General features: G+C 40.6%; 1 protein-coding gene across 1 annotated transcript; it reads right to left on the bottom strand.

The window, feature by feature from the left end:
* On the bottom strand, positions 1–8,942 carry pkdccb (protein kinase domain containing, cytoplasmic b). Its single transcript, XM_072365545.1, has 7 exons — positions 8,252–8,942; positions 7,401–7,532; positions 5,535–5,806; positions 5,116–5,195; positions 4,724–4,831; positions 1,472–1,648; positions 1–1,117 (listed from the first exon to the last, which is right to left on the bottom strand). Exons 1-7 carry the CDS (start codon positions 8,861–8,863, stop codon positions 1,011–1,013), a joined length of 1,488 nt encoding a protein of 495 aa, XP_072221646.1. The 5' UTR covers positions 8,864–8,942; the 3' UTR covers positions 1–1,010.
* Between the last annotated feature and the right edge of the window lie 2,049 nt (positions 8,943–10,991).

Raw genomic sequence — 10,991 nt, 5'->3', positions numbered from 1 at the left:
ACAGAGAAGCTGGTCAGTATACCATGCAAGTCCCCCCTCCCCCACTGAAACACACACAAAGGTGCTAATGAGAAATAAACAGGCTGTTAGCTGCAGTTAAACTTTATACAATAAAAATGCAAATTACCAAAACTGTAAAAAGTAAAGACATTTGATTTATATAAGTACAAATTGTACAGTTACAAGTGAAGTATAAAAAACACTGAAGTGAATAATTTTTCATTGAAAATAAAACTTTCACCCACAAGGTGCACATAAGCTATAATGCACAAACATGTAAGAATAATTACATTTCATTTTATCGTATAAATATTCATGAACTAAATACTATGTTAAACTTACCATGCTAAGTTTACAAAAGCATGTAAAAACAGACGGTTCTGGAATGGTTTTAAGCTTCTTTGCTCATTGTTGATGTGTAAATGCTTACATGGTTGTTGCCATCTCATAGCACAGTGCAACTTAAACCAGACAACCATGAAAAAAAAAAACAGCTTCAACTTCAGAGCATAATACATCAAAGTGTATTTGTATAAGAGCTTGTTTTAGGCTCCAAATGCTGAGCTGCAGCGGACGCTCTTATTACCATCTTGGTTTAAAAACTGACTAAAGGGACACGGCCTCATAACTAAAGCCAACACACATGGCAAATAAAGGCGAAGTAGGAAAGAAAAAAAAAACATGTCAAGGGCACAAGGCTCTCCCTCCTTAATTGTACCTGAAGGGAAATCCCTTTAAATAGTAGCCGGCAGACGCAGTGAGCTGGCAGGCAGATCAAACAGTCACCGAGCAGAAGCCTTATAAATATATCACATTCACTTGCTCACTTCAAGCTGCCCAGCCTTTACATGCTGCACCTCATCCAAACAGCCAAGCTGTGTTCAACATGTTCACCAGGAGAGAGCAGTTCTCTTCTTAAGCATTACATTTCTGCTTTACTTCCAACTGCTGAGCTGTCCTACTCCACAGTAACTCCAGCCCCAATGAGAATGTTCTGTTTCTGCCATATGTCACAATGAAGGAACTTCAGGAACTTTGGATTTCTTCACATAGACCTCAGAGGTTCTGTCAGGCACCAGATGACTGAAACTGCTTCTGAAAGAGGCTAGGAGGCGGCCTGCAAAGAACAAAAAAAAGAGCCATGTTGAACACATTGACAACATCCCTGAACGAACATGTTCAGACTTGATATGCTCAACATCTGTGTCTATTTCAACTTTAAAAAGCCAAATCAAAGGATAAAAAGAAGCTAAGTAGGTTGACTTAGCAGTCATAGTCATATTGCAGGTGTGCTTATACAGGCTTATTGTGCTGCATTCGTCCACAAATTCCTATGCAATGAGTTGTTTTCAGACTACAGTAGGGTGAGATGAGAATGTATGTTTACAATTAAGCATCCTGATAAAAATGACCATTTCAAATCAGAGTGTAGAAAAGTCATATAAAGGACTTCAGTAGCAGATTTACACACCCGTCCATGTTTTTAGCCCCGTCAGAGTGAAGCTGTTGCACTGAGAGTGGGAGTTACAGATGTACGCTGCCTCTCTGGCACTGTAGACCGACAGCACGCAGCCCTGCTGGCTGTAGGACGGCCAGCAGCGGTACTCCACGTTCCCGGATGTCCCCATACCTTGCATCACAGTGTAATCTAACCACAGAGGAGGAGATGCCACTTCAATACAAAAGGCTATTGAGAGATTTTTGAAGCACTCTCTGAGGATAAGATGAAAGTTTAATGATCCCTGAGGGGTAACCTAATACAGCTCAGACTGAAAAGGGACTACAGATAAGAACTAAACAGAAAGAACGCAGACTCAATGTGAAATGCTAGTAAATCAATTAGATATTTAATAGAATTAAAGCTACAGTGAAAAAAATTATATTTCACACTGATTATAATACCTGGTGGAAAAAGGCTTATAGAGTTTTTTATACTAAAATATTTAACAATAAAATATTCTTATTGGGATTAAGAATAAAAAAGGCCAGCAGCCTTGAAATGTTCCTAAAATACCATCAATTCTTTACCTGCGAAAATAATATTTGATATGACACATTTACAATCTACCAAAAACTAGTAACTCAACATTAACATTTAGATTTAGCTTTCAATCTCTGATTTCTTTTCAATAATGAATGTGCTACTGTATTACTTTCTAAATTACTACATTTAAAAAAATAAAAATAAAAATGTTGTGGGCAAAGATAATGATTATATTTTTGACAAACACATGCAAAAGAAAAGAAAAGAAAAAAGAATTAACCAATAATTGTTTCAGCTGTTATTATTTAAACTGTTGCAAAACAACGCACTGCATATTATAATTATGTAAAAAACGAACACGAGTTTAAGCAAACTGTTGCTCCACAATGAAGAGAAAACCCCCCCCACATTGTTTCACTTCCCTCCTTCCAAACATTTGCGTCACATTCATCATTATAACTCTTTCAGTCAGACGTCTGGTGGATCTGGTCTTAAATCATCTGCTACACATTAGCGGGAGCCATGAGAGGGAAGCACGCACACATATGTCTACACACACACACACACGCTCCAGAAATGAACAAAAGCTTTGCCTGTAAGCCCGTACGGAGGAGGCACACGGTTACAAACTGTTAACCTTCCTAAATGGCAGGAGGCGGCATGAGAGTGTGTATGTGGGGGAGCATTGTTAGGAGGAAAAGGACATGAAGATCTGCCTTCTGGGTCTGTGAAAAGGGAACAAGGAGAGGGGGTGTTCAGAGGATCAGTCTCGGGGGAGAAAAAAATGAGGCCTGTCGGGGAGCTGAGGGGTGGCAGAACTCAGCTGTTTAGACAAAGACTGATAACTTTCTGTGTGCCAGATGATAAATGGGATTTCCTTTTTACATTTCAATACAAAGTTCACAACAGCACTTAGATTCTAAATAAAACCGGTTTTCACTAGTTTTACATCTTAACATCATTCAGTCTTCTGCATCGCATCACAGATGATCTCAACTGTGGAAAAATTACATCCACATCACTGATGACTCTCCATCTGTCAGCAATTTCAAATTAAGACTTGAGGCCTCATGAGTATTGTTCTTTCATAAACACACACATACATTTGTGCAGCTACCTTCATTGGGACACTGCATCAACCCAAACCTTAACCATAACCGTGGCTAAGCCTCACTTTATCTTACCCTAATCTCACCTGTGTTTTTGGTTGCACTTGTGCGTACCCCCTCTGTTTTCTTAGTAATTTAAAATATCAGCTCTAAATTTGGGATGCACAGCTAAACCAGCCCAACATCAGTGTTGTCCAATATTCACTTTGTTGACTGCAACATCAACTGACTGCAGTGGCCAGTATTTATCTGGAGTGCCTTGGTTGTATCGTACTGAATCTCTGTGACTGACTGCATATATTCAAAATTGATCTTACTGAGCACAAACAAATTTTGTTGAGCCATAAAAGCACTGGAAACTAGTTATGGTGGTAATGGTTTAACAGGTTAAAATATATTTTTGAAACAGTTATCTAAAGTGTGATGTACTTTCTCATAGTTACTTTTTTTTACAGTTCTTTTTATTATTTCCCTGGCAATAAAGGACAAAGAAATAACAAAGAATATTTTGTATCAACTATCAGCAGACATTGGTAGGGGTATCTACCCAGAATATTGCAATTGGTGCATCTCTGATCTAAACATTGGGGGAGGTGCTCTTATATTTGCCCATTAGGATCAATACTACTCTGATGATAGCACAGTATGAAGATAGCAGATAGCTACTTACATTAGCTTAGTGATTGGAAAAGGAGAAAATGCTGGCTGATCCAAAGCAACAACTAAACTAAAATGAACCGGCCTTGTCCTCTACCCCCTAAAATACCTCTGTTTAAGCTAAATCCACAGTACGTTGAAATAATAGACATTTTTTTAAGTCTTATCACACACACAGTCAGCTGTAGCAGCAGTCGACTCCTGGCACCTCCTTGTTAAGCTGAAACATTCCCTCCCAGTGTCAGCCTCAGTAACCAGGCCTCTTTACCCTGAACCTGTGATTAAATTCACAAAGCGCTGCTATATAAACAGTCCAGCATCTGGGGGATGGAAAAAATCTCCCCACAGGAACGCAGCCAGTCATTCTGTTATTAATATTTCATACTGCTGAGAGGAACGGCGGGAGAGTGAGAGGGGGAGCAGCGCAATGAGTGGAAGCAAGTTGGAGAGAAGAAAAGTGAAGGGCTTTCAGTGCTTATATAGTAAGAATACAGAAACCAGGCAAAAAGTTGGTAAAAGTTCAGTTTTTCTTAATATTCTGAGAGTCAGATGCAATATATGTTTAATAGAATAAAGGATAATAACCTAAATAGTTAGTTAAAAAAATAAAGCAAAAAAACAAAAAAAGACAAAGGAGCTAATGGATAACTTAAACCCCAACACTGTTTTTTTCCCTCTAAATGAACGCTGACTGTGCTTCCTGAGCCAGAGACTTGTAGGATTAATCCCACTTTGTTGGTCTTGTCCTCTCATTCCAGCTGCCTAATAAACCTGTCAAAACATCCTGAGCAGAAGAAACAACCCCCCTCCCCTTCATTTTTTTCCAAGATATTAAATGAAAACAGAGCTGCAGATTGTCTGCTTATCTCTAAAAGTGGATCAAAAAAGCCAAGCCTTCTCTGCGAGAAAATAGGGACTACAAGAGAGCTCACTGTGCTTCACAAAAGGCAGTCTTCATTCCATCTGCTCCTACCTCTGATTATTGATGGAGGAAGGTTATCCAGGTGTAGGCCTGACTTGTACAGGAGGAGGATATGTTCAAAGGCTTCCAGCGTCTGATTGATGTCAGCTTTCAGCTCCCCTGAAAACACATAATGCATTAAGTCAGGCAGAAGACTGAAGGGACTACACGTAGAAAGTCAAATGCATGATTTTTATTTATTTTTTGCACTATGTCGTTCAATCCCAGTCAAGTGATTTCAACAGAATACAATATGTATTCATTGCAGTGTCACATCTCAAGAAGCATCTTGTCAAACTCATTTAATGAAGCACTTAAAGGCATGTTATTACTCGATGGATGATGAAACAATTGGCTTTCTGATCTTTGATCGTTCATCATGCCAGTTTGGATCTCGTCCTCACCTGTGGTGTTCATGATGTGGTCTACCAGGTGTGCGAGGCCGGGCGGGGCCTGGTGCGGCAGCAGGTAGGTGAAAAAATACCTGGGGCCACGCAAAGACAGCCAAATCAGTGAGACAGAAAGCCAGACAAGCCCCATCACATAGCACCCACAGAACATGACTTTTCTCACTCTGCTGTTAGAACAAACATAGTCCATAAAGCTGTCCAAAATATGAAGCAGTTTAAAGGGAAAATACTCCTTTTTCCACTGAAAGTAACAATGCAATCATCACACTTCCATCAAACAGAATATTTCCAGCTGTCTGTCTTTACTATCACCATTTTAGCTGTCAGCTTAGTCTATATTTTAGCCCCATCCATTCATCGCACATCTATCATGCAGTAAAACTGTCACTTTTTTTTTTTTTTTTTTTTTTTACCTGTAGGCATTGTAAATGTTCCTCTTCTCATTCAATCCCTCACACACACCCCGAGACGAGCAGGGCAGAGTAAAATTTCTGTGTGGAAACTGGAGAGTGCAGTCTGTGTCCGTCTGACAGACTGTCTCTTCAGCGCTGGCATCGTCCAAGTCTGTGAGCTTCAGCTCACCGGACACGGTGACAAACTGCCGTGGCTGGAAGTCCAGGAGCCCCACGGAGCCCAGAGGAGACTGCGAGAGGAAATGTAGCAGTCTGACCATGTCCAGACATACCTGGAGATCAAACATATCAAAACCTGATCAGCTGGGCCGAACACAGACAAGGTGGCACAAATTGTCCTGGAAACTAAAAAAATAAATAAATGCGGACTTAAAGGCTGAAACATTAATTAATTATTTATATTAATGGATGACAGTTCTGTAATGAAGTAATTTTAAATTCAGAATTTTTAATTTTTTATGTGATATTCTGTAACATGTTGATCACCTTTGGTTTAGAAGCTTTTGCCATTGAAGATTTACATCACAGATTCATATATTTTTTGATGAATCTGGTAAAGAATGATTTTATAAGCATATTACCAAACAAATTATTTCATCATTTGGGCCATAAAACAAATGAAACACCAGCGATAGTTTCAAAAAACAAAGTTAACACGTTAAAATTGCTTTATTGGTTACAAAAATATACTCATTTTCTATCACTGGAGACAAAGAACAGTTAAAAAACTTCCTTTTGTAGAGGTCAAAGCTACCTTTAAATTACCTTCAAAGCATATTCAAATCAAATTAAACAAAAATTGTGGCTGATTAAATTAATTTATGAAGTAATAACATTTAAGTCAATACGCCTGTTGTAGCTGCAAAGTTGGGTACAGTTTTTGTGTTTTAAGATAAATCAGGCTTAACATTTACAGTTTTCGTCCTATGAAATTGATTCTTAAAATGTTTGTGGACCCTAAAAGAAGGACTAGTTTTCAAGCTAAAACCTGACTTGTTTTTGTCCTGAAAATTAGACATTAGGCCATTAGACAACTGAGGCCAAATTCTAAATCTCACATTTGACCTACTTTCATGCCATTTTCAGAGTATTTTTTGTACTATCATTTCAATCCTCTCTTAAAATAAAAGGCCAAATCGCGGCAGTAGCCACATGCTGACAAAGCATGAAATGCCTCTGTTACACTGCAAACATAGCTGCAGTGTTAGGTAATGCTTCGACTCTCTTGGACGTCACTTGGTGGGTTCGAAGCACAGTAAAAAAAGGGTGCCGGATGAAACCAAACACCCTTGGATTAATGTAGCCTGCGCAGATGCAACGTAGACGAAGGGGGCCCGAGCAGCTAGAGTGGGGCTATTTGGGTGATGCAGCTAAATGAGACCCACAGCTGAGATGAGATGGTTGCTTCTGTTAATCCAAAAAGCAAAAAATGTGCATGCTCAGACATTTTTCTCCTTGAACTTTTCCCACCCATTCTCTCTTTCAAACACATCCATGCGAAAAGACGTGCACATATTTGGATCACTGGAGTGTAAATTCAGTTTCTATTGACCTCAACTGTGAGCAGTGGGCTGCACTGAAACTGCGAGTATTTACGTGTGTGTTTTGACATGGGATGACATCCCCAGCCAAGAGTGGATTAACTCTAGGGCCCATCTCCATTCCAGCCAGGGCCTGATCAAATACACTGAAGGGCAGATGTCAGACCTCCAAAAGTTTCAAATGTCTGCTTGTCTCATCTTTCAACACTCGCATGCTCTGCCAAAAAGAGCATCTGTTTGCACATGCGACAGCGATCTTCATTCTCCCAAAGTGTAGAGAAGTGGATAAATGACAGAGCTGGAGAGAAGCAAATAACGTACTTACCCTGAATCTGTCCTCCCAAGGGCTCTGGAGCAGCTGGATCATCTGGAGAGGATTCCCCTGCTCCAGAATGACTGCCGCTCTTCCTCCTTCTACTCCTCTTCCTCCCTGGACTCCTGCACAGTGACCCTTGAGCTACAGAGGTATATAACCAGGGTTAGTCACAGTAAAACCAGAGCTATCTCATCATACTACAGTTTGTTTTGCACTTTCCGGCAGTAAAAATGAGCATAAGAAAACAGGTTAACACGTCCAAAACTTGCGAGCTGAAAGAACAAGATATTCTGCCAGTCCAGCCCTCTGAAGCTCTGACATGTGACGGTAAAAATCACATTACAGGCTACAGGGGATCGTGCACTTGTGAAATGAATCGATTGAGCTGTCACATAACTGCTGGATCTGAGAAACAAACGTATCGGTGTAATTCAAACTAGCTCCAAATTGGGCTGTAATGGTTTGAGTGAATAAGCGTTCAGAGTTTCAGATGAAACCAGGGATAGCAGAGAGGACAGAGGCACATTGTGTGCTCCTGCCAAACTGGACCCAAAGGTCAGGGCAGGGTCAGTGAATTTAATTTAATTACATGGGAAGGCCCTGGAGAGCCAGTGAAACCTTTCATCATGCTCACTGTGGATGAGACAAAGGAAAATTTTAGCAGTAGTGTCTGGATTATGGAAAGTCTTGATAATATCCTGCAGTAGTTCCACAGTTAAGAAATCAACGCGGTCTTCCATAAATCTGCAGTAGACTGTTCTGAATGTAACGTTTGTTGAAGCAGGTCTGTAACTGTACGTTTTGAATGCATCAAAAGTTTTAAAGGAGCTTTCAGTAGACACTGAGGCGGGACACTTTACCTTTATGACGTTTGGATGCTGCAGCCTTTGCAACAGGACCATTTCCTTTTTCAACTTGTAAGAAACGAGCTCGCGGCAGCCTTGTGGATCTTTAAAGTCCTCCAAACACTTGCTCATGTCTATGCCTTTCTCGTTGACGAGCTTTAACGCCACAGGCTGTCCTTCGGATAGATTGACTTTGACAACCAGTTTGGTGTATCCAGAACCGAGAACCTCCACAGCCTGCATGTCAACCAGAGAATCACAACTCATTTGATCCAGATGCGCTTTCCTGAAGCCAAGTGTGATCTCATTCCACAAACTATAATCCAAAATAGAGTCTTGATCATGCTGAGAGGAATGTCGACTTTCCTCTGACAGTCCATTTTCATCACCATCATCATCAGGTAAAAGCAGCGGAATAATTTCTTTTCGCCTCTCTTTGAGCTGGTAAATCAACGCCCCGCGGAGCGACGCCAACTCCTCCTCATCACCAGAAAAAGTTGCATTGGAAAAGCGCGATATCCTTGCTCCAAACTGCTGCACGCTGCTGATCAGAAGTGACACCAGAATAGAAAGAACTACGAAAGCCAGAAGGGCAGCCGCGCGTAAAGAGTTGCCCATCCCGGGCATTTCCCCTTCTTGGCACAGCCACCGCTGTTGAAAAGACGCACAGTCGTGGTCAGAGACCACTGCTCGTTCCAAGTGAAAGGGATTTCTGCAGGAGAGACGTTCGCCTCCTTGTTTCCACCTCCCAGGGAACTCCCTCTAGAGGTGTGTCCTGTCCGCTCGTAACTTTACACCCGCAGGACAAATTTGCAGGAGAGCCCGACCTCATGTTGCCACTCAATGCCGATATCCGACTATCAATTTATAAGAGCAGCAATAACATTACATAGAGAAATACATCTGGCCAATCAAAACCTCTTTATTAAACAACTATCTCACAATGACAGACAAATGATAATGGCATATTTTAATATCTACATTTATAACCACATGATCTGACCCTGAAATGATTTTAAGTTGACCAATACAAGCTCAGTTTGATATAGAAACTTAAAGCGTTAGCCCTGTGATTGTGTGCGTCTGAATCTTTTATTGTTTAATAAGGAAAAGACAGAAAGAGGTAAGGGACTGGTGTCACTTCCAGATTCTGTCCAACAGGTGGTAGCAAAATACCTTTTTGTTTTGCTGACAGAAACAAAAATATGTTTCAGATGTTTACCGAATTTCAGTACAAACGGCATTGTGTCCCCAGTGAAAACTGAAAACTTCATAATAATTGGTAAACACACACACACCCACACGCACACACACCAACATGCAAACAAAATATAAAAACCTTTCAGAAAACCTAAATGACTGAACAAGAATCACAACAGCAGCTTTGAAAATACAAACGCCACAACATTATTTCACAAAATAGAATGAAACAGGCGGCAAAACAACAATTTAGAAACATAATAATTTCAGAAAACACAACGACAACAAAATGGAACTCACGAAGGAGATTTAGAAAGTACAAATGGGCTAAGAAGAAAGCGACACGACTGGAATACAAAATACAAAAAAAATTTAAAAAATTTCGAAAAAAAAATCATGTTACAAAACACTTTTCGAGAGAAAGGTGTTTTTTTCCCCGAGACACATGGTTCAATCTTTTCACCGACACAGATACGCATAATCTCCCCTCTTTGTTTCCACGCAGTTCTCCTCTTGTGTCTCTGCTTATTCGAGCGTTTTTGTGGCCGACCACTTGAAGCCGCGCTGCAGCTTTAATGAAGCGTTTGCCTTCGGATCACCATTCCCAGGCAGAAAACTGCCACAGGAAATTACCATGGCTGTCACCTCAGTACCCACCACAAGCCAAGCCCTCTCCTCAGCTTGTCATTATGGGTGTATGCTATATGTATGTATGTACATGTGTGTCTGTTTCCAGTGCGTGTCTGTCAGGTTCTGGTTAAGTGTGTATTTGCATGCGTTCTGGGTGTATGTGTGTGTTGCAGGCTGAGTGTAAAATAATCAGTGTTTGAAGTCAACGAGGCATTAGCTGTGTCAGCTGCCACAATTTCTGTTCAGAAAACTTCATGCCAACCACCAACACAGCAGGTTTTTGTGACTTTGAGGACTGCATTTCACAAAAACACCCCAAAGACTTGCAGTTTTGAGAGAATCCCTTTCATCTGCTCCTTTGAGCTTAGATGCTGCCCAACCCATTCTGCTCTGAATGAATCACTGTGGAACATAATGATTGCACTGGAGCACTAATAGAGAGAAACTAGGCTACAGTGTTGAAGTAGAAAATGACTTAGGCCTGCCTCCTATGACTATGCTTATGATTTCAAACCATGAAACATGACTGATCTCCTCTTCAAAAAAGCCTCACACCTTATCTTTTTACGTGTGCCTTCCTTCCGATAAATCATTTCCTCTTACCCTCTCAGTGGTGGCCCTTCAGAGACAAAGGCCTGGAGTCATGATTCATATTTATAACCAAGGCCAGACCAGCGGTCGCCTCATTAGCAGCGACTCACACAGGTTTGCTGTGTCACAGTTTCTCCTTTCCTTTAAGCCTGCTCGGTTTGACAGTCTTTCACTTGTTAATAAGTAGCCTCTTCTGTTCTTTTCTTCTCTTCTCTTTGATCTTATCCATCTTAACCAGCTCAAAGCTTGAACATTCTTTTTATGAGTCAGAGAAAATGAACTCAGTGTACTTATTAAATAGGATTTGTGTCTCAGAGGGATACTAATAACATTA

This window comes from Leuresthes tenuis, unplaced genomic scaffold (genome assembly GCF_036924035.1).
Source record: "Leuresthes tenuis unplaced genomic scaffold, fLeuTen1.0.hap1 SCAF_15, whole genome shotgun sequence".
Lineage (NCBI taxonomy): Eukaryota > Metazoa > Chordata > Actinopteri > Atheriniformes > Atherinopsidae > Leuresthes > Leuresthes tenuis.
This window is presented reverse-complemented; position numbering and strand designations above follow the sequence as displayed.